At 46.1% G+C, this 24,619-nt stretch overlaps 1 protein-coding gene across 1 annotated transcript in view; it reads right to left on the reverse strand.

The window, feature by feature from the left end:
• Nucleotides 1-241: 241 nt before the first annotated feature.
• Nucleotides 242-24,619, reverse strand: part of ccni (cyclin I) — a 56,226-nt gene continuing 31,848 nt past the window's right edge. Inside the window, exons 2-6 of the mRNA XM_072496343.1 lie at nt 13,345-13,479; nt 6,039-6,113; nt 4,694-4,834; nt 2,757-2,987; nt 242-1,909 (exon numbers count right to left, since the gene is read on the reverse strand). Of these exons, the coding sequence (XP_072352444.1) occupies nt 1,457-1,909; nt 2,757-2,987; nt 4,694-4,834; nt 6,039-6,113; nt 13,345-13,479 (1,035 nt within the window). The 3' untranslated portion in view covers nt 242-1,456. The remainder of the gene's footprint in view (nt 1,910-2,756; nt 2,988-4,693; nt 4,835-6,038; nt 6,114-13,344; nt 13,480-24,619) is intronic.

Consider the following 24,619-nt stretch of genomic DNA (forward strand, 5'->3'; position numbering starts at 1 on the left):
AAGAGGAGCAGAGAAATTGAGGCGATTGAGGTTGCACTGACAGCTCTCAATGAGAGGATCAATAGCAGTTAGGAAGCCAGAGGGAGAAGGCTGGAGACAGATGAAAAGATCCATTGAACAGAGGGAGGACTCCTGCCCAAAGAAGTGAGCATGGAGACAAACATGACTAGAAGCTGTTGTGTTTTAAATGAGACTTTAGAGACAGCATTCTGCATTTGAAAAGAAAGCAAAAAACACAATATTGAATCAAGGACAACTTTATTGCTGCCAGAAGCACCTTAGCAGTACAACCGCACTTTTTCAAATAATGCAGTACCTTTTTCAGACTATAGAGAGAGCACGGTGCCCAAAGTCAGATGATTTAAACAGGTAGGGAAAAAAATAACAATTACTTTTCTTTCCGCATTCAGGATCAGTTAAAGCATAGTGGAGTTAAAATAGGTTTAATTTTAAATAACTGCCCATTTAGAATCATTTTTGATCTTATGTGAATTCCTGGTAATAAAACCCACTGTGATGTGAACTGAAGTTTGTTTTGTATAAAAGCTTAAAACTCAGGTTTGCGTAAACTAAACTGATGCAGATTTATGGCAAGTTCATGGTTTCCCAAAAATGGCACAACTCAATTAAAGGACAAATAAATAGGCATTTTCTAAACAGTGGTACACCACCTTAGTTAACTGATTATAGCATTAATTTACAAAATGCTCAGAATTCACATAAAATCAACCGTATCCTTAAAAAAATAACATTTGTCTGAGACCCAAAAGATCTTCCAAATTAAAGGAAATAAAACTCAAAGTGCAGTTTCCATTATAAAACAAATTTACAGAGTTCTTCAGCCATGTTTAAAAAAAAATAATTTCTCATCCATAACCAAAACCTTCCAGCAATTTCAGCTTTTGGGCAGTTGAGAGAAGCTTGACCACCCAAGAAAATTTGTTTACTTGACAATTTTCGTTTCACATCACATATCCTGAAGAGTTATAAAAATACTCCCCTCCAAAAATCCCCTTCAGCAAAGGAGCAAAGGTCAGTGTATGCAAGTCAACATGCACAAAAATATTTAAGCACAAGGAACTACAGGATGAAATTGGACGGAAGCAACAACTAGACTGTAAAATTGAATAGGTCACACAGTGAATTGTGGACTTGGAACGGAGAGAACAGACGGCACCAAAACAGATTAGATTTAGAAATAGATGCAATTATACTGACAACACGAGAGAAAACTTTAAAATTGCTACAACTTTTTTTGTTCAAGTTTTTGGGAATTTTAATTTTTTTTAAACTATTCTTTTTTATACTTTTGAGTGCTTGAATAAATGGTTAGACGAAAATTAGCAGCATGAAAATGTTTGGCTCACTTCATTTCAGCCTGGTAAGGTATGCCTTTCAACACTATCTTCTTCCTTGTAAAGTAGCGCAAGCTTTAAACTTTAGCCACTTTGGCCAGTTAGATGACTGTAACTGGCTGAAGTGGAGGACACTGAGAGATACTGCCCTCTTTAATCTGTAGATTTGTGCCACAGCTAGAGGTTACAGTATCCATCCCCACAACTTCTTGACTGCCATCCTCATTGTACAAACGCTTTATGCCATCATAGAAGTCATCCACTTCCATCTCTTCTACTTTACGTTTTGCCGAGGCCTGCTTGCAGCTGTAGGAAACAGGCAGGCGTCGGCAGGGTGCTGCTTTACTGCTAATTCTCTTGGTGGCATCCTTGACAACCAACTCTGACTCTGTGGTAGGGGAGGAATAGAACCTAAGTGCTCCCCTAGCACATGGCACCATGGTTTGCTTGCAGGGGTTGTAGATGTACACCGCATTGGGTGGGAGGGAAGCCGCAAATGTGGATAGGTGTCCAGCCACAAGCTCTCGACAACGAATTAGCTGTAAGCTATCGATCTGAAAAATGAACACAGCTATTTGAATATCAATGTTTTTAAAAAGCCAGATGGAAAAACTGGATGCCCATAATTAATTGATGCATTAAATACTGTCACATAGTCAGTCCACAATAGTTTTAGATATTTGAAATCTTAAATATTGCATTCTGGCCCCTCATGAAATGAGTTCCATTTCCAGGCAGTTACAGCAGCGAACACACCTTAAAACTGGGACTAATACAGTGGATCTAGTTTTAGCAGACATTTTAGGATATTATCCAAATTTATTCAGTGGTTATACTCAATTGGTCAGGTAGCACTGCTGTCTCACGGTGCCGAGGTCCCAGGTTCAATCCTGGCTTTGGGCCACTGTCCCTTGTGGAGTTTGCACATTCTCCCCATGTTTGCATGGGTTTCGCCCCCACAACCCAAAGATGTGCATGGTAGGTGGATTGGCCACACTAAATTGCCCCTTAATGGAAAAAATGAATTGGATACTCGAAAAAAAAAATTTAATACTCTTAATTGGTCCTGTGCGCTGTAGCAATTGAACAGTTCTAAACGGTTTAAAAATATAAACTAGCTGCAGGCAATAGTAATTCCGTTTCCTTTCTGGTTTTCCATAGGAGGGATACGAACATAAGGAAATCAGAGTTGAAGGCCATTTGGCTCTTCAAGGCTGCTGTCACTCCAAGATCAGGGCTGATTTTCTACCTCAATTCCACTTTCCCGCACCATCCCCATATCCCTTGGCATCCAAAAATATACCAGCCAAGCTCTTGAAAAAATGCAACAACCGAGGATTCACAGCTCAGACAGAATTCCAAAGAGTCATGACCCTTTTGAGTGAAGAAATTAACTCATACCTGTGCCCTTTTCAGCAGATCAATAGTGAGAGCTAGCCAATCAGGGATTGATGTTTCCAGCTTGAGACTGATGATCGCCAGTGCAAGTGTAGAGCCCTTGAACTGCAGAAGCTGGTGACAGGCTTCACACTGCTGTAGCTGCCTGATAAGGAGTGCAATATGTTGGGATGGGGTCATCTTAGGCAGGTTGCTGAGTAATTGGGGACAGCTGGACATCATCATCGCATGAAACTAAATATTTTAAAAGATCACAGTGACAAAGAAAACATTGTTATAAAACTTGAGCATTAAAAAAATCCTGAAGATGCACAGGTTTCAAATAAATATATAGGCCCGCCACCTGCCAGAGAAATAATTTTCCCTTCATCCCAGAGTGCTGATGCAATTGATAGCTAATGTCAAGTGGGGTGGCACACGAAACGAACTCAACACCAATTAAAACTAGGCCCTTCCTGTTCTGCATGGCTACACTATGATCAGTTTTACAAGATCTACCATGATCAAAGCACACCATGAAGAATGGCAAAAAAAATAATGCACAACATAAACATTCTAAAAACATTTGTGGAACAGACTCTAGAAAGCCAGGTCATTCCCTTGCTTGCTGTTCTCTCTTTTGGCTGCCTGGCACAGTAAGTTAAGAGGAACATCAAGTGAGGTTATTTTTTTCCTCCAAAATGAAATTCAGGTACTAATACATAAATATTTCCAAGAGTTATGGATAGTGACATACACCAACATACGGCAGTATTTAAATCCTAGCATTTAATTCATCATGGAAATAGGATCCTTACCATCAGCATCGACATAATGCAGTTGTAATTTACAGGACCTAGAAGTAGCAAACATTTCACCAAATCACTCCCAAATATGCAAATATGACTATAATATGGAACTCGTAATCACAGAGTGGTTGAAGCAAATAGTCCAGATGCATTTACGGGGAAGCTAGATGAACTTATGAAGAGAAGGGAGGATTACAATGACAGATTTAGGGCAGGATTTTCTACACCCGTCGCAACATGTTTTGCGGCAATGGAGGCAGCCCACCATTGGTCCTATCGCTGTCAATGGTGTTTCCTGTTATTTGCACCCTCCACCGCCGGCAGGACTGCAAAATTCTGGTGGCAGAAATGGCTGGAAAATCCCATCCTTGGTTAAGTAAAGATGGGGGAAGGCTCAAGAGATGCATAAACACCAGCAGGAAGACTGGCTGGGCGGAATGGCCTGTTTGGGGTCATATATCCATGTAATGATCAGAGGAAACTAGCAATTTCAATACATTGAAGCAAAGGTGGGGTGTAATCGGAACAAATCACTATTGTACCAGTCCTTTATGATGCAGTATGACCCATTACTGTGCACGCAGGTAGATGCAGTTACAGGGGCAATGAATCAGTGATAACTTTAATGCTGATTAATACTCCATCCCTCAGTCTGTATTTAGATCTTGCCCTGTTTGCAGGGAGGAAGGTTGGCACTTGCAATCAAATATATTAGGAGTATAAAATACAATTTTTCAGCTCCACAAGACTATCTGACCGAATTACCCATGCAGAATGTTAAATTTTCAAGAAACATATTTTGAAATAAGTGTACATAGTAGACATATGGAGACAAACCATAGCATGTTACATAATGGCTTCATTCCAGATCAATTTTCAAGTTCTGAAGTCATTCTTAGTGGAGAAAGTATATTTCCATGACAACAATAGACATTTGCACAATATATCAATTTACATAATCGTATATGCTTCTTATTCACGAACAAGCGATACAAATAGCAACTAAAGTTTGCCAGTCCTTCTTGTCAATAGGGAATCGTGTTCTTGCAGATAAATTACTGTATTTGAGAGACAAGCGATATGGAGCAATGGAGTAATTACTCAAATGCACTTTGCTAAAAGTCTTGGGATATTTTAAGAAAACATACTTACAATATGAAGGAAATCCAACGGTGTTGCTGTGTGCAGATCCCAGTTCAGTTTATCCAGTACAATCCTCTCCATTCTCAGAATATCTGCCGATGAACAACCACAATTGCTATTCTTCACCATGTCCTTTAGAGATGGAATGATCTGTAGAGGAGAAATACAAGAGAATTAATTACTTGATAAATACCAAGTACGCATTAAACCAGAATGAAACATTTGTATCTTTCAGTTCCCCTGAAGCAGAAATCCACTTAATTGCTCAGCATGAGCCTGTAGGATATTTCTATGCATCTTGAGGCACCTTTGAAGATTTGCATGCAGGTCAATTCTACATTTTAAGCGGGCGGCACAATGGTGCAGTGGTTAGCACTGCTGCCTATGGCGCTGAGGATCCAGGTTCGATCCCGGCCCTGGATCACTGTCCGTGTGGAGTTTGCACATTCTCCCCATGCCTGCCTGGGTCTCACCCCCACAACCCAAAAATGCACAGGGTAGGTGGACTGGTCATGCTAAATTGCCCCTTAATTGGAAGAAAAATAATTGGGCACTTTAAATTTAACAAAAAAAAAATTCTACCTTTAAGTTCTCACAATGGTATGTTTTTGATCTAATGAAAAATATGGAAATGCTATTGAATACCTTGCAGTATAACACAAGTTAAGGTAACCATAATTAAAACAAGCATTAGTGTTACTCTGAAACAAATGTAACACTGCAAGCATTCAATAACCTTTGGCTTTGATACAGAAGGTTAGTGGCATTTTCTAGGAAATAGTAATCATTTACTATTAGCAGGGACGATAGTGACATTTAAGGGGCATCTTGACAAATACATGAATAAGATGGGAATAGAGGGATACGGACCCCGGAAGTGTAGAAGATTTTAGTTTCGATGGGCAGCATTGTCGGCGCAAGCTTGGAGGGCTGAAGGGCCTGTTCCTGTGCTGTACTTTTCTTTGTTCATTGTTCTTTGTATCTCTTGGAGTTTTGGGGTTAGATTTAAGCTACACCTTCAAGTCTCTCGACCTTGATCTGTAGCTAATGCTATCAAGCCAGGAAGAGTGATTTGTCTTCAACAGTAGTCTTTAGGTACGGATTTTAAAATGAGCTTAAAGCATTTTTTAAAAAAACTATAAAGTGCAAGAATTTCAATTTGCTCTGCCACAAAATAATAAGGTGTCCTGCAGCACCGCAAATAGTAAATTCCCAGTCTTAGTTGTACAGGCAACATAACAAGGCTTCTGAAATCATACATTTTTTGAATGGTTTGGGGACAATGAGAGGCAATGGGGTAAGAGAAGAAAAATTAAATAAATCTTGCCAATTTAAAAATAGGTAGTTTACCAACCTCATCTTCTTCATTGGTTTTAGCTGCCAGGAAGAAACAACTGATGGCTATACACCGCAGGTACTTTGGACGTGCCTTGAGAATCAGGAAAAATAAAATTGATTCCTCAAAAGTATTAAACCAGTACATATTGCAAATACCCAAGGAATCAAACAGTATGCCAGTCGTGTATTTTTCTCACTTGTTGCAGTTGCAAATTGCATTTTGTATGGTCAAAGCCATGAAGAATAAACTACATTCCGTGGTTATGTGAGCTATGTCAGGAATCCGATTTACATATTCAATTGCTCACTACAGTGTAGTTGATAGATCATCCAGAATGCCAAGTAGAACTAGAAATAAAACTAGGGCGGTTCATGACAAATTACACAGATGGCAACAATGAAGCTTTATGTTTTAGTACCTTGTGATTACATAAATGCAGCTGCCCAAATAACATTTAGAACTCAAAAAGGGCATTAAAATGTTTTTTCAACAGCACATTATTACATAGGAAGTACAGCACCACCAGGCCATTTGTACCAAGTGCACTACACTATTGTGTATGTTCCACATAAGCCTCCTCCGCCCTCTTCATCTAACACAAATCAGTATAATCTTATCTTCCTTCTTCATACTTCCCCTTAACACATCTATGGTATTCACGTTAACTCCATGTGGTCGCAAGTTCCACATCTGGACCACTCTGCATAAATAAATTGCTCCTGCACTTCTGGTGGCAGCCATGTAGTGAGTGGTCTTGCATTTGGTGGCTCCCTCTCGAGACAAGATTTCTCTTGAGGCAAGGCCGATTTATGGTTTATCAGACAAGGAGGGTAACAAGCAATGGGCAGCAGTCCGGCCAGGAGGACTTTCAAAGTGCGACAGAGGAAAAGATGGTGTAAGGCTCTGGGGAGTCGTCGGCTACCCAGTGGTCTACCAAGGAATTGGTGGACTTTTTGAATGCCAAGTTCCAGCAGCAGAGGCAAAAAGCCTCGGAGGACCTGGCTACGGTGGTGGAGCCTCAGGCCGGCCATTGAGAGAGTGGAGGAAAGACTGGAGTCGCAGAATTTGGTGCTCCAGAAGGCGGAGGGGTCTGTGGAGCATGAGAACTGGCTGGCCACGTTGGAGGCAGACTTGATGCTCTTGGCGGCTGGCTCGAAGTGGCGGAGGGAGACGGTGGGGGAAATCGCTCCTGGAGGCAGAATCTCCGAAGTGTGGGGCTGTTTGAGGGGTTTAAAGGAACACAGGCCACAAAGTATGTGGCAAGGATGTTTGAGAAGCTGGTAGGTGAGGGACTCTTTACATTGTTTTCTGGATAAGGAGGAGATTCTGCAGTGTGCGAAGGAAACAAGAGAATATACCTGTGAAGGAAACGTGTGTATCTACCAAGACTTTGGTACAGAGTTGGTCAAGCAGCAAGCTGGGTTCAACAGGATCAAGACAGCTCTCTAAAAGAAAGGAGTGAAGTTCGGGGTGCTGTATTTTGCTCGTCTGTAAGTCACATACCAGAATCAGGAATTTTATTTTGAAACACCGGAGGAGGAAAGTAATATTTAGACCCCATGGACTAGGAGGCATGGGAGGACACTGAACTTGGAGATGCCAGTATGGGGAATATGGGTGTGTAAGTTGGGCAAATTGTTGTATTTACCAGGTGTGGGTATGTATTTAACAGGATTGGGTAAGTGTTTCAACTATTTGGGGGAAATTGCGGGTGAGGGGGTCGGCGGTTGCCTGGAGTGGGGGCCACCTTGCTGACAGGCAGGCAAGTTAACGGAGTGCAGCGGGGGGGGGGGGGGGGGAAGAGAGAGAGAGAGTGGGTTGGTGTTTTGTTTCTTTGTTTATTGGGGGGGGGGGGGGGGATGCTGAGGGAGTTAGTGTGGCGCAGTTGGTTATGGGGAGGTGGCGGCAGACATCTTGTGGAGGCCCACAGCGTGGGCGAGGAGTGGACCTGGGGAGTACCCCCCGACCCAGTTGATTACATGGAGCATTTGGGCAATTGAATAGGCCGATTAAGAAGTCTTGCGTTTTCGCTCATTTGAGGAGAGGTTTGAAGGTAGAGGTGGTGTTTCTTCAGGCTGGCAGTGTTGATCAATGGCTTTTGAGGTATAGTGGCAGAACCTGGGGGTAGATTTGTGATGGGGAGTGTTAGGTTGGGTGGGGGCACCCGTGATGCTGGTGATATGTAAGCCCCAAATTGAGACAATGTGGAGTTTTTGGGGCGGGTGTTGGCAAGGATTCCGGACCTGGACATGCACCAGCTAATTGTGTGGGGTGGGAGGTTAAATACATTGCAGGGCCCTAGGCTGGGCTGGTTGTGTCCCAGTTCCCTGAAGGTGTCAGCCATGGCAAAGGAGTTTATGGAGCTTATGGGAGACCCATGGCGGTTTGAGTGTCAAGAGGGAATTCGCGTACTTCTCGCACGTCCACCGGATGTACTACCGGATCGATTACTTTATCTTAGACAAGGCGCTGTTGCCGGGAGTGGTTGGATCGGAGTATTCGCCGGTCATGATGTGACCACGCGTGCATTGGATGGATTTGCGGGTGGCAAAGGGAGGCCCCAGCAGCCTCACTGGAGGTTAGACGTGGGGTTATCGCCAGATCAGGAGGTTTGCGAGAAGATAGGGGTGGCTATTCCGAATTATGTGGAGCAGAGTAAGACGGGGAAGGTTTCTGCCTCCACGTAGTGGGAGGCGTTGAAGGCGGATGGTATGGACGGAGTTTTTCTTGATCTTATAAGAACAGGGTGGAGTGGGCCGAGAGATTCGAGGTTGGTGGAGGCTATTTTGAGGGTTGACCAGAGGTATTCGATGGTGCTTGAGGAAGCGCTGTTGACGGAGAGAGAGAAGCTCCAGATGGAGTTTGGGCTTGTATCCAAGGGAATGGCGATGGGGTAGTTGCGCAGGGCAATATATGAATATGTGGAGAAATGTAGGAGGATGTTTGCCATTCACTTGAGGAGGAAGGCAGCAGCAAAGGAAATTGAGAGGATGCAGGATTGGGAGGATGAGGGTTAAGCAAGGGTACAATGGTGAAGGAGCCCGAGGAGAGGGCGGCACGGTGGCACAGTGGTTAGTACTGCTGCCTCACGACGCCGAGGTCCCAGGTTCGATCCCGGCTCTGGGTCACTGTCACTCCTGGCAGGGGTGTCCCCTCTCTCTGGCCGGGTGATTGAGCCCTTTGGCAATTGCGTTCAGAGTTTCAAGGGTATTTGGGGTGGGGGAGAGGGGGGTGGAAGATTTTATATTCTTGATGCCAGGGACAGGAACAGGGGGGGGGGGGGGGGTGCTTCAGTCGGTACGGACAGGTTTTTGATATCTTGTGATACAAGTGGCATGGAGTTGGGCTCAGCTGTACGAGTTGAATTTGACACGGTTGGTGGAGGGAATGAAGGTGGACTTCAAGAGTTGGGATGTGGTGTATTGTGATTGGTTGGCCAGGTCCAGACGGCAGAGATGAGGGTTACCAAAGTTTTTGTTTATATTTCAGAACCTCCCGATATTTGCGCCCAAGTCCTTTTTTAGGAAGATTAATGGGATGATTTGGAGGTTCATATTGGCGGGTATACGCCACGGGCTAGAAGGGTGTTCTTGGAGAGGGATCGGCAGCTACAGAGGGTGGGGGGCTGGCGTTACCAAACTTGCAAACTATTATTGGGCAGCAAACACTGCAATGGTTAGGAAATGGGTGGTGGAGGAGCAGTTGGTGTGGGAGCAGATGGAAGCGGCCTCGTGTAAAGGGACCAGTTTGAGGGTATTATTGCTGACTCCCTTCCCTGGTTCTTGCCGGCCAGGTACTCCACAAGCCTGGTGGTGGTATCATTGAGGGTGTGGAACCAGTGCCAGCAGCATTTTAGAACAGGAAGCATGTCCTTGTGAGCGCCGATATGCCACAATCAGAGGTTTGCCCCTGTGGGGTTAGACGCGAGGTTCCGGGGATGGTGGCAGGTGGGGATAGAGTATTTTAGGGATTTATTTATTGGTGGGAAGTTTGCAGACCTGAAGGAGCCGCAGAGGAAATTCATACGTTTTGGGCGTGTCCGAGGTCGAGGGAGATTTGGTCGGGATTTGCAGATATAACGTCAAAGATTCTGGGAGTAACAGTAGCGCCATGTCCGGAGGTGGCAAACGTAGAATCCTTACAGTGCAGAAGGAGGCCATTTGGCCGATCAAGTCTACACCGACCCTCAGTGTCGGAGGATCTAGGGGTGCAGATGGGGAGAGAGGCCGATGTGTTGGCCTTTGTCTCCCTGGTAGCCAGGAGATGGATTCCTATTTGGCTGGCAGGACTGGAGCCACCAAGCGTAGGGGCAAGGGCGGGATTTGGCAGAGTTCTTGCACTTAAGAGATCAAGTTCACCATTGCGGAGGAAGAGGGGTTCACATCGAGGTGGAAGCTGTTTTTTGACTTCTATAAGGAGTATTGAGTCCTCAGTGGTGGTGGTGGTGGTGGGGGTGTGGGGGGGGGGGGGGGGGGGGGGGGGCCAGGCACCAGAGTGGCGGTGGGCAAAATGGTTTTCGCACAAAATTAAACAAATAGCTCCTGAATTCCATATTGGATTTATTGATGGCTATCTTATCATGGCCTCGGATTTTAACCTACACCGGGCGTTTAACATTATTTAATAGACGTTCAATTCCCTTCTTCTAGAAATGAAACCAGTGTGCTTGATTTTAAAAAGCAGCCTTAATAACCCGCATTGCTACAATTAGTGATGTCTGTACCCGCACTTTGCTCTACTCCATTTGGACATTTATCATCCAAGCAGTACGTGGTCTCCTTAGTTTTCCCAAGTAAAATGTACACATATCACACTTGTCTGCATGGAAATTAATTTACCAATGACACACCTTTTTAATAATACTAATGGTGTCTTGTACTTGGTCGCATTCTTCCTTGGTATCATCTACCTCAATTTGGGGTTGTCATCAATAAAAACATGCATTTACGTTGTGCGTTTAATGTAGTAAAACATCCGACAGCATTTAATAAAACTGACATCAAGCCACATTTACAGAAGTCCAAAATCTCGGTCAAATAGGTAGGCTTTAAGGAATGTCCTAAAGAAGGAAAGACAGGTGGAGCGGTTAAGAAAAGAATTTCAGTCTCAACCCCACAACCCAAAAAGATGTGTAGGGTAGGTGAATTGGCCACGCTAAATTGCCCCCAATTGGAAAAAATAATTTTATAGCTTAGGGTCTTGGCAACTGAAGGTATGGTCAGAGATGTTCAAGAGTCAAATTTGGAGAAGCTCTTGAAGGGCTGGGGACGATTACAGAGATGGGTACGGTTTGGCTATGGAAGGATCCAAAATGAGAAGAATGTTAATATCTAGACACTGCTTAAACAGGAGCCAAAGAAAATCAGCAAGATCAAGGGTCATGAGTGAACAGGACTTGTGTGAATTACGAAACGTGTGAATTAGGAAACGGGCAGAATTTGTGATGACCATAAGTTTACGGAGGGTACAACATAGGATGACGGCCAGGATTACATTGCAATAGTCAAATTATAGGCACAGAGGCATGGATAAAGGTTTCAGAGTTGAGGCAGGGGCAAGGTAAGACAATATGACAGGTTGAATTTGGAAGTTCATGTTACCATGGATGTTATTGAAAGCCCATCTTGTAGTCAAATATGACAAGAGGTTGCGAACAGTTTGGTTCAGTTTCAAACAGTTGCTAGGGAGAGGGATTGAGTTAGCGGCCTAGGGAATGGGCTTTGCGGTGTGAGCAAAAATAATGGCTTCGGTCTTTCCTGAAAATTTTGAAATTTTCTGAAAATTTTGAAATTATACTTTAAGTTCCCACGTCCAAATAGTTTTACATAAATTGTGAATTGCAGTAGACTCCATAACGATCTTTATAGGAACACCACTTCCCATGATTTGACAGTCTAAGTAGCTAATCTTAACAGCTGCTTTCTGCTCTGTAGCTAGCTTCATTCTATGACTTGTCCTGTCTTAACATAGTCATGGGTTCACAACGCAGAACTTTTATCAAAGGCCTTTTAAAAATCCAAACATATCTACTGATTACCGTCAACCAGTGTTACTTCTTCAAAAGAAGTCAATAAGGTTGGTCAAGCATGACCATCCGGTTGGAAATTCATACTGACAGTTATATTTTAGTTTCCAGATGTTTTCCTATTGTTTTTTTCAGTAAGGATTCAATTAGTTTCTCTACACTGATGTTAAGCTAATAGTTCCCTGGACCGGTTTTAAATCTAGGTATAACATTAGTCCTCCGGCACCATTCCTTTTCCCAATGAATTTTTATACATATTCAATGGGATCTCTGCTATCTCTTCCAAAGCTTCTTTAGTATACACACACATCCGTCCAGACCAGGGACCATATCCTCACCAAATTTGATTAGTTCAATTACATCCTCCTTTCTATCTGAATGTCTTTATACCTTTTGATTCCCCACCCCTACGCATCATATGTCCACCTTATTAGTTTCCCTGGTAAATAAGCAAAATAATTAATATTTCTGCCATGTTGCTTTCATTACCTGCAAGTTTATCTCACCTATCTCTTACTGCCCATATCCCTATTCTGATTTTTCTTTTGTCATTTAGGTGTCTGTGGAATTTACTTCAATGTCTTACATTCCTTTCCATTTGCTTTTGTAAAAACTTTATTTCCTAACCTCTTTGCATTCCTTTTGTCATCTGCTCCTTTGACGTGTGCACTTAGTTTCAATTTTGACTGTCAATATTCATTAGTGGTGTTTCATTATTGGTTAGTCTCATTCAAAAGGAATCATTCAAGTGTCAATTTTTTTTATGATGCAAGAAACTTTGATTTACTTGTAAATTCAGCACACTTCCTCATCTACTCATCACTAGTCAAAGACAGTTCCATATATCTTTTTATTTATTTTACTTACTATTGGACTCAATTCTCACTTCTAATCAAAATGATTGTAGATGCATGTGTTTCACCATTTTTTTCCTTACCTTTTTAGTAGTTAATAAACTTACTCTATCTTTAACTCAAGAAAGCCTGGTTAAATTGGCTCCTTTTTAAACATAATTATTGCGTCTGGGAAACGTACCCACAGGGAAGGGAACCTTGTTGCTACCAGCAGAGGGGGTTGAATAAAGGGAGCCAGTCATCCCTCCTCATCCAGGTTTGGAACCGGATGGTGACAAATTGAGGAACCACACCTGGGGGTGGTCAGAACATGAACAAAATTTGATTGTGACAAATTGTCAAATAAAACTTAGTCATATTCCTTACAGAAACAAACAGAGTAAAAAAGGACTTTACCACAGATATAAATCTGGTTAAATGTGTTTTGACACCAGATCCTTACCTTTACAATAGCTAAAAACCTGTCCAAAATAGTGATGGCAAGAGAAAGGGTTTCTGGATAAAAGTGAAATTTGCTATTCAAGTCAGCCAGCCATTTAATCACCCCATCCCGCTGTGCTGGAGAGACATCTGTATCCTGTAGAGCCAAACAGAAACCAGTTAAGAGGATTTCTTTACAGATGCTGGCTTACAAAAAATGTATTTGTAACTAAAAGAGTTTAATTAGACTAGGATGGACAAGATATTTCACATATCATGACATCAAATATACAAGTAATACTGGGAGACAGCATCATTTTCTCGCAAGACTTATAAATGAACCCACTTCCCTCAAAATACAACATATTTTTCAAAATGGCAAACAGATGCTCTGGACTAAGCCTTTCACTGCTGCTCATTTAGTCAGCCATGGGACCGTTGGTAGCACTCCTGCCTCTTGCACCTCCAGATTCAAGTCCCACTCCAGAGCTTGAACAGAAATTAAGGTTGAAGCTCCAGTGCAATCCTGCGGGAGTGCGTCAATATCCTGGGCGGGAGGTTTGCTAGAGCTCTTCGGGAGGTTTAAACTAGTTTGGCAGGGGGATGGGAACCAGAGCTACGGATCAGAGGCTAGGGTAGCTGTTGAACAGGCAGAAAGTATGCAGCGAGTCTGTGAGGAAGGATAGACAGTTGATAAGGCAAAGTGGCACTCATGGGGAAGGGTTAATGTGTGTCTGTTTCAATGCAAGGATTGTCAGTCACTTAAGAGCATGCATCATACTTAGAACTACGATGTTGTGGCCATTACGGAGACATGGATTTCATAGGGGCAGGAATGGTTGTTAGATGTTCCAGGGTTTTGATGTTTTAAGAAGAATAGGGAGGGAGGTAAAAGAGGAGGGGGAGTAGCACTGTTAATTAGGGAGTGCATCACAGCTGCAGAAAAGGAGGTAGTCGAGGAGGGTTTGTCTGCTGAGTAAGTATGGGTGGAAGTCAGAAACAAGAAAGGAGCAGTCACTTTATTGGGCGTTTTCTCTAGACCCCCCAATAGCAGCAGAGAGATGGAGGAACAAATTGGGCAGCAGATCTTGGAAAGGTGCAGAAGTTGTCATGGACTTCAACTTCCGTAATATTGACTGGAACCTCCTTAGTGCAAATGGTTTGGATGGAGCAGATTTTGTTAGGTGTGTACAGGAAGGATTCCTGACTCGATATGTAAATAGGCCGACTAGGGGGAGGCCATATTGGATTTGGTGCTTGGCAACAAACCAGGCATCAGATGTCTCGGTGGGAGAGCATTTCGGTGACAGTGACCACAACTTCTTGACCTTTACCATAATCATGGAGAAGGATAGGAACAGACAGTATGGGAAGGTATTTAACGGTGGGAGGGGAAATTAGATTGCTATTAGACAGGAGCTGAGGAGCATAAATTGGGAACAGTTGTTCTCAGGGAAATGCACAACAGTAATGTGGGTGTTGTTTAAGGGGCACTTGCTGCGAGTGCTGGATAGTTTTGTCCTACTGAGACAAGGAAGGAATGGTACGGTGAAGGAGCCTTGGATGACCAGAGAAGTGGAGCTTCTGGTCAAGAGGAAGGAGGAAGCTTATGTAAGGTTGAGGAAGCAAGGATCTGGCACGGCCCTAGCTCGTTACAAGGTAGCCAGGAAGGAACTCAAAAAAGGACTTAGAAGAGCTAGAAGGGGGCATGAATAAGCCCTGGCGGGAAGGATTAGGGAAAGCACCAAGGCGTTCTACACTTGTGAGAAATAAGAGGATGATCAGAGTGAAAGTAGGGCCAATCAGGGATAGTGGAGGGAACTTGTGCCTAGAGTCTGAGAAGGTAGGGGAGACCCTAAATGAATATTTTGCTTCAGTATTCACTAGAGCGAGGGACCTTGTTGCTCGTGAGAACAGCGTGAGCCAGGTTAATAGGCACGAACAGGTTGATATGAGGCTCCGGGAATTCTTCCACAGACCCCAAGAGGCCAACAGCGAACCCAAGCAGACTACCAATGAACCGGAACAGCAGACCGAGATCTCTGCGCTGCAGCAACCGAAGAGGAAAGAGTCGAATTGGACCCCTCCGGAAGGCCGCTGCCCTAGACTCGACATGTATGCTCAAGCAGTCAGGAGTCGCGTCAATGCCAGATTCATCAGTCACATTCACAAGACAGCCCCAAACGTCACCCAAGCACAACGCAATGCCATCCGCGCTCTCAAGACCAACCGCAGCATCGTCATCAAACCAGCAGACAAAGGAGGGGCTACTGTCATACTGAACAGAACAGACTACTGCAAAGAAGTATACCGACAACTGAACAACCAAGAACACTACAGACAGTTACCCGCAGATCCGACCAAGGAACACATCCGCCAACTTAACAGACTGATCAAGACCTTGGATCCAGATCTTCAGAGCACCCTACGTGCTCTCATCCCACGTACTCCCCGCATTGGAGATCTCTACTGCCTCCCGAAAATACATAAGGCCAACACACCAGGCTGCCCTATCGTTTCAGGCAATGGGACCCTGTGTGAGAACCTCTCTGGCTACATCGAGGGCATCTTGAAACCCATCGTACAAGGTACGCCCAGCTTCTGTTGCGACACGACAGACTTCCTACAGAAACTCAGCAACCATGGACCAGTTGGACCAGGAACATTCCTCGTCACAATGGACGTCTCGGCACTCTATACCAGCATCCCCCATGACGACGGCATTGCTGCAACAGCCTCAATCCTCAACACCGACAACTCCCAATCTCCAGACGCAATTCTGCAACTCATCCGCTTCATTCTGGATCACAATGTCTTCACCTTCAACAACAAGTTCTTCATCCAGACGCACGGAACAGCCATGGGGACCAAATTCGCACCCCAATACGCCAACATCTTCATGCACAAGTTTGAACAGGACCTACTCACCGCACAGGACCTTCAACCGACGTTATACATCAGATACATCAATGACATTTTTTTCCTTTGGACCCACGGCGAAGAATCACTGAAACAACTACACGATGACATTAATAAGTTCCATCCAATCATCAGACTCACCATGGACTACTCTCCAAAATCAGTTGCATTCTTGGACACACTCGTCTCCATCAAGGACGGTCACCTCAGCACTTCGCTTTACCGCAAACCCACGGATAACCTCACGATGCTCCACTTCTCCAGCTTCCACCCTAAACACATTAAAGAAGCCATCCCCTATGGGCAAGCTCTCCGTATACACAGGATCTGCTCAGACAAGGAGGAGCGTAACAGACATCTACAGACGCTGAAAGATGCCCTCGTACGAACGGGATATGGCACTCGACTCATCGATCAACAGTTCCAATGCGCCACAGCGAAAAACCGCACCGACCTCCTCAGAAGACAAACATGGGACACAACCGACAGAATACCCTTCGTCGTCCAGTACTTCCCCGGAGCGGAGAAACTACGACATCTTCTTCACAGCCTTCAACACGTCATTGATGAAGATGAACATCTTGCCAAGGTCATCCCCACACCCCCACTACTTGCCTTCAAACAACCGCGCAACCTCAAACAAACCATTGTTTGCAGCAAACTACCCAGTCTTCAGAACAGTGACCACGACACCACACAACCCTGCCATGGCAATCTCTGCAAGACGTGCCAGATCATCGACATGGATACCACCATTACACGTGAGAACACCACCCACCAGGTACGCGGTACATACTCGTGCGACTCGGCCAACGTTGTCTACCTTATACGCTGCAGGAAAGGATGTCCCGAAGCGTTGTACATTGGCGAGACCATGCAGACGCTGCGACAACGAATGAACGGACATCGCGCGACAATCACCAGGCAGGAATGTTCCCTTCCAGTCGGGGAACACTTCAGCAATCAAGGGCATTCAGCCTCTGATCTCCGGGTAAGCGTTCTCCAAGGCGGCCTTCAGGACGTGCGACAACGCAGAATCGCCGAGCAGAAACTTATAGCCAAGTTCCGCACACGAGTGCGGCCTCAACCGGGACCTGGGATTCATGTCGCATTACATTCATCCCCCACCATCTGGCCTGCGAAATCCTACCAACTGTCCTGGCTTGACACAATTCACACCTCTTTAACCTGTGGTTACCCCATCTCTGGATCTGTAAAGATTTAATCACCTGCTAATGCTCGCATTCCAAGCATTGTCTGGCATCTTTGAATTTGTCTATATATTTGTTTCTGGAACATACCTCTTCATTCACCTGAGGAAGGAGCAGCGCTCTGACAGCTAGTGACATCGAAACAAACCTGTTGGACTTTAACCTGGTGTGGTAAGACTTCGTACTGTGCTCACCCCAGTCCAACGCCGGCATCTCCACATCAGGTTGATATTAAGAGGAGGATGTGCTCAAAATTTTGCAAAGCATCAGGATAATGATGGTGATGTCTAGCACGAGGGGACATAGCTTTAAATTGAGGGGACGGCCAGGCTCGCGATCGAGGGCCACAGATCGGCAGGCACTCGCAGTCTTGTGGGGGGTCTATATTGTTGGGGCCGGCCTGCGGTGTGGGTCCACCATGTGGCGCAGGGCCACCAGGCACATGCGCGGGGTTGCAGCCGGAAGTGCAGGGCCCCGATTAGGCAGCCGGAGCTACGTGGACTGCTAGCACCCTTCAAAACGGAGAATCACTATGGACTTTCTCCAGGAAATGTCCATTTGCACTATTTCATGGTTTGCTGTTGTTAACCAACTTCCCATCAGTACTGCTACATACTACGTGCCTGAATTTATCTTAAGCCTTGTAAGATACCTTAACAACCACTTTCAGAAAATTAGCAAACACATCTAGTTTCATTCCCTTAAATGAATAATTACCAACCTGGAGGTATTTTTCTGTCTTTACCTCCCTCTGCATGATCTCAACAGTATCTACTATCTACATCACTGGCTTTATGATTTTTGGCTGGTCTTCCCTTTCCAAAATGTGACGCTACAACAGGACTACTTGTGTGTCAGACAGCATAAGCAACAAGTAATAGACAGAGCTAAGAGATTCCACAACAAACCCATCAACTCTGTAGTCTTGCCACATCCAGCCATGAATGGTGGTGGACAATTAAACAACTCACTGGAGGAGGAGGCTCCACAAAAATCCCCATCCTCAATGATGGAGTAGCCCAGCACACAAGTGCAAAAGACAAGGCGAGTCATTTGCAACAATCTTTAGTGCCGAGTGGGTGATCCATCTCCAGAGGTCCCCAGCATCACAGGTGTCAGTCTTCAGCCAATACGATTTACTCCACGTGATATCAAGAAACGGCTGAAGGCACTGGATACTGCAAAGGCTATGGGCCCCGACGATATTCCAGTAATAGTACTGAAGACTTGTGCTCCAGAACTTGTCACACCCTTAGCCATGCTGTTCCAGTACAGCTACAACACTGGCATCTACACACAATGTGGAAAATTGCTCAGATGTGTCCTGTACACAAGAAATAGGACAAATCCAACCCAGCCAATTACCGCCCTATAAGTCTACTTTCCATCATCAGCAAAGCGATGGAAGGAGTTATCAACAGTGCTATCAAGCAGCACTTACTCAGCAATAACCTGCTTATGGATGCTCAGTTTGGGTTCCGCCAGGATCACTCAGCTCCTGATCTCATTCGAGCCTTGGTCCAAACATGGACAAAAGAGCTGAATGCCAGAGGTGAGGTGAGAGTGACTGCCCTTGACATCAAGGCAGAATTTAACTAAGTATGGCATCAAGGAGCCCTAGCAAAACTGTAGTCATTGGGGATCAGGGGAAAACTCTCCTCTGGTTGGAGTCATACCTGGCAGAAAGGAAGATGCTTGTGGTGGTTGGAGGTCAATCATCTCAGCTCCAGGACATCACTGCAGGAGTTCCTCAGGGTAGTGTCCGACACCCAACCATTTTTAGCTGCTTCATCAATGTCCTCCCTTCCATCATAATGTCAGAAGTGGGGATGTTTGTGGATAACTGCATAATGTTCAGCACCATTCACAACTCCTCAGAAAATGAAGCAGTCAATGTCCAAATGCAGCAAGACCTGGACAATATCCAGATTTGGGCTGGCAAGTGGCAAGTTACATTTGTGCCACACAAGTGCTAGGCAATGGCCATCTCCTACAAGAGAGGATCTAACCACCACCCCTTGACATTCAATGGCATTACCATCACTGAATTGCCCACAATCAATATCCTGGGGGTTACCATTGATCAGAAACTGAACTGGGCTAGCCATATTAATACTGTGGCTACCCGGGCAGGTCAAAGGCTAGGAATCCTACGGCGAGGAACTCACCTCCTGACCCCCCCCCCCCCCCCCCCCCCCCCCCAAAGCCTGTCCACCATCTACAAGGCACAAGTCAGGAGTGTATTGGAATACTCTCCAACACTCAAGAAGCTCGACACCATCCAGGACAAAGCAGCCCACTTGATTGCTCCCCCTTCCACAAACATTCAAACCCTCCACCACCGAATAACAGTGGTAGCCATGTGTAACATCTACAAGATGCACTGCAGTAACTCACCACGGTTCCTTAGACAAGACCTTCCAAACCTGACCACAACCATCCCAAAGGACAAGAGCAGCAGATACCTGGGCGCCCCATCAGATGGAGGTTTCCCTCCAAGTCACTCACCACCCTGACTTGGAAATATATTGCTGTTCCTTCACTGTCACTGGGGCAACATCCCAGAATTCTCTCCCTATCAGCACACTGGGTGTACCTGCACCTCAAGGACTGCAGCGGTTCAAGAAGGCAGCTCACCACCACCTTCTGAAGGGCAACTAGGCTTGGGCAATAAAGGCTGGCCTAACCAGCGACGCCCACATCCCGTAAATGAATATTTTAAAAATCTTCACATTCCTGCTGTCAGGCACACCCGCACACCCACTCCCTCTATCACCCCTGTAAATATCAGAACCAAAGTAACAATAAACAATTCCAGTAACCCAGGCAGAACCAAAGAAAAAAAGGTAAAACAAGCTAAAGAAGATTTTATCGAGCTTTTGGAACAGTACCAACGCTCACCCCATGGCTCTTAATTTTCAAACAGAATTTTAAAAACAGATTCATTTTGGCTTTACATTTACTTAAGGAAACAGAATAGAGGATTTTTGGACTATATTTACTGCTACAAAATAAATTATTAAACACCATTGGCTAATTACCTATATCACATGACCACCATTAACTGGTAGCTCAGGCCAACCTCCCAACAGGAACACACAATAATTTTTTAATATGTACCCATTTTCCCCTTTAATTTGCCACAGCCTCAAAATCTCAGCCAACAATTTGCACTTGTATCATGCCTTTAATGTAACTAAATACTACAAGGCACTTAAAAGAGTGAAGATTAATTGGACACAATTCAAGTTTGGGAGGAAGACCGGGTAAATTATTGGAGGTGCAACTGGAGAGGCAAGTTTCAAAGAAGCATTTCAAAGTGAAAGTACAATTCAATTTTCCAGTTATCTACAGGTGAAGTCTAGGTTATACAGATTAAATTTAAAAAGCAAAATGGTAAAATACCATTTAAAAGTTATGTTTCAAAATAATTGTTTGAATGTCCAAAAGAAAACGACATACATTGGATTAGGTTAGGAATTGCTGCACCAAATGATTTCTATCCATTTATCGAGTTTTGAAATACAGGTTGAGCATCCCTCATCAGGAATGGTCGGGGCCGGGTGGATTTTGGAATTTTTTTTGATTTCAGAATCTATTGTGATAATGTGCATGTGCGGCGCGATGGGACCTGCGCATGGCCTAGGGACCTTCCCAGCCTTGTGGGATTTTCCACACATGACGTCAAGTCAGTGTCATGATATGCAAACATGCAGCTAATGAACACACAGAATAGGACATGACCAATGAGCAGTCAGGACACTCAGGGGTGGTATCGCACTATAAAATTGATGAGGCACTCACACCCAGCCTCTTTCCACAAACCAACATCTACAGAGTGAGACAGGGTGTATCCTCAGCATCACACCCCAGCACATGGCTTAGAGCAAGGCTGGTTCAGTTAGACTGAGCTACTACATTTAGCTTAGCAGAGTCAAACTCATTGAGATCTCATAAAACACATTGAACTCACTTCAAAGTCTGGAGCATCTTTTACTCAAAACTGCATCAAGTGGCAGCTTGTGTTATTCCAAATTACATAACACAACAGTCAGGGCTCAAACAAATAGTGTGGATTTCAGATAAGGGATGCTCAACCTGTTTTGCAAAGTTATTTTTCAATGATATAGCTCATTTGACATTACAGTTCAGTTATCATAGAATGGTTACAGGACAGAAAGATGTAATTCAGCCCATTTAGTCCATGCTGGTTCTCTGCAAGAGCAATCCAGGTATTCCCATCTTTTCTCAGTAGCCTTGTAATATGTTTTCTTCCCTGTTGAAAGCTTCCACCAGCCTGGATTCTCCACTTCAAAGGAGTTTTCCTCATGTCAGCATTGGTTCTTTTTGCTAATCACCTTAAATATGTCCCCTCAGGTTTTCTACCCATCTGTCAATGGGAATAATTTCTCTCCACCTATACTGCTTAGATTCTTCATGATTTTGAGTACCTCTAAAATCTCTTTTCAAACCTCTTTGCTCGACAGAGAACAACCGCAGGCTTCAGAATCCTTTTCAAAAGTCTTTTCTGCTTCCTCTCCAAGGCTTTCATATTGTCCCTAAAGTACAGTGCCCAGGACTTCCAGTTGCGGCTATGCAGAGCTAAGTCGCACGTTCTGCAGCTCCTGCTTGGAACGGACTTTTGGGCTCTTTTCAGGGCCCCCAATGGCATTTTTCTGACATTTCCCGGTGCGGGAAGAAGATTGCAATATTCCCCCGACAGTGTATGGCTTGGACCAGGAGCGGGGCGACTAAAAAAGTGGTGGTGAACCCAACGAAAGTGCGAGGGAAGAAGAGCAAGATGGCAGCGGGCGGGGACCATGCAGCGTGGATGCAGTGGGCGCAGGAGCAGCAGGAGGCTATCCAGCGCTGCTTCGGGGAGATCAAAGCAGACCTGCTGGAGCCAATGAAGGCTTCGATCGACAAGCTGCTGGAGACCCAGACGGCCCAGGGGGTGGCGATCCGCGAGGTCCGACAAAAGATCTCCGACAACGAGGACGAGATCTTTGGCCTTGCGGTAAAGGTGGAGGCGCACAAGGCGCTCCACAAGAAATGGCAGGAACGGTTCGAGGAGATGGAGAATCGGTCGAGGCGTAAGAATTTGCGGATTCTGGGCCTCCCGGAGGGGTCGGACGTGGGGGCCTATGTGGTCACCATGTTAAACTCGCTGATGGGAGCGGGGTCCTTCCAGGGGCCCCTGGAGCTGGAAGGAGCCCATAAAATGCTGGCGACGAGGCCCAAGGCTAACGAGCCGCCGCGGGCAGTGCTGGTGCTGTTTCATCGGTTCGCTGATCGGGAGTGCGTGCTCAGGTGGGCCAAGAGAGAGAGGAGCAGCAGGTGGGAGAACGCGGAGGTTCGAATATACCAGGACTTGAGTGCGGAGGTGGCGAAGAAGAGGGCCGGGTACAACCGGGCGAAGGCGGTGCTGCACAGGAAGGGGGTGAAGTTTTGCATGCTGCAGCCGGCGCGACTGTGGGTCACCTACAAGGACTGGCACCATTATTTTGAGTCTCCGGAGGAGGCGTGGGCCTTTGTTCAGGTCGAGAAGCTGGACACAAACTTAGGGTCGGGATGGGTGGTCGGGGATTGCTGTTGGTGTGTTACATTTTGAGGGGGGGGTTCTTTGCTCTTGTTTCTTTTTGGTTCGGTGTGGGTGGTTAGGGTGGGTTGGGCACAGTTTTGGTTGGGTCTGTCGGGTGGGCTCTTGGAGGGGGGGTAAGTAAATGGAGTAGGGGTAGATGGCCGGTAGGGGGGGGATGGGGCCCCGCGGGGGAGGGGGAGGCCCGAGTCGGGGGTGAGGGGACTGGGCCTGTAAGAGGAGCTGCGTCAGAGGTGGCGGGGCCGGGCAGGTGGAAAGCGCGGGCTTTTTCCCACGCGGAAGGCTGGAGGGGGCGGGGCAGCGAGGGTTGTTTCCCGCGTTTGGGATGGAAGTGGGAGGCGGAGAGCCTGCTGATGGGTAATGGAGGAGGAGGGCATGTCCCATAATGGGAGGAGTCGAAGGAGAGGCGGGAGTGGCCGGGGTCAGCAGGAGTCAGCTGACTTGCGGGAGTGCAATAGGGGGAGCAAAGCAGCTAGGAGGGGTCCTAGCTGGTTGGGGGGGGGGTTACTGGGTTGCTGCTGGTATGGTCAAGGGGGAGCTGGAGCGAGTAGAGGGGGTTGGGACGGGGGTCTGCCGCCGTGGGGAACGGGCCGGGCGTGGGGTGCAGGCGGTGGCTGGCCGAGGAGGGGTTATGGCTAGTCGGCGGGGGAGGGAGGCGGGTAGCCCCCTGATCCAGCTGATAACCTGGAACGCAAGGGGACTGAACGGGCCGGTCAAGCGGGCCCGGGTGTTCGCGCACCTGAAGGGGCTGAAGGCGGATGTGGTCATGCTCCAGGAGACACACTTGAAGGTGGCAGACCAGGTAAGATTGAGGAAGGGGTGGGTAGGTCAAGTGTTTCATTCGGGGCTGGATGCCAAAAATCGAGGGGTGGCGATCTTGGTGGGAAAGAGGGTGTCGTTCAAGGCGCTGAGCATTGTGACAGACAATGGCGGCAGGTACGTAATGGGAAGTGGTAAGCTGCAAGGGGAGAGGGTGGTGCTGGTCAACATGTATGCCCCGAACTGGGACGATGCGGGTTTTATGCGGCGCATGTTGGGTCGGAATCCGGACTTGGAAGCGGGGGGCCTGATAATGAGGAAGCCGGCGGCGGCTAAAGTGCTGAGGGTGTTTATGGACCAGACTTGCAAGGCCGGGGGCTAGGGAATTTTCATTCTTCTCGCATATTCATAAGGCTTATTCCCGGATCGACTTTTTTTTGTTGAGTAGGGCGCTGATAGCGAGAGTAGAGGATACCGAGTACTCGGCGATAGCCATTTCGGATCACGCCCCGCATTGGGTCGACCTAGAGCTGGGAGAGGAGGGGGACCAGCTCCCATTGCGGACGAGGTGTTGAGTGAGCGGGTCCGAGGAAGCATAGAGAGATACCTGGAGGCCAACGATAACGGGGAGGTCCAAGTGGGGATGGTATGGGAGGCGCTGAAGGCGGTGGTTAGAGGAGAGCTGATCTCCATTAGGGCCCACAAGGAGAGGAGAGAGCAGAGGGAGAGGGAGAGGCTGGTGGGAGAGATGGTGAGGGTAGACAGGAGGTATGCGGAGGTGCCTGAGGAGGGACTGTTGAGGGACTGTT

This window comes from Scyliorhinus torazame, chromosome 3, assembly GCF_047496885.1.
Source record: "Scyliorhinus torazame isolate Kashiwa2021f chromosome 3, sScyTor2.1, whole genome shotgun sequence".
NCBI lineage: Eukaryota > Metazoa > Chordata > Chondrichthyes > Carcharhiniformes > Scyliorhinidae > Scyliorhinus > Scyliorhinus torazame.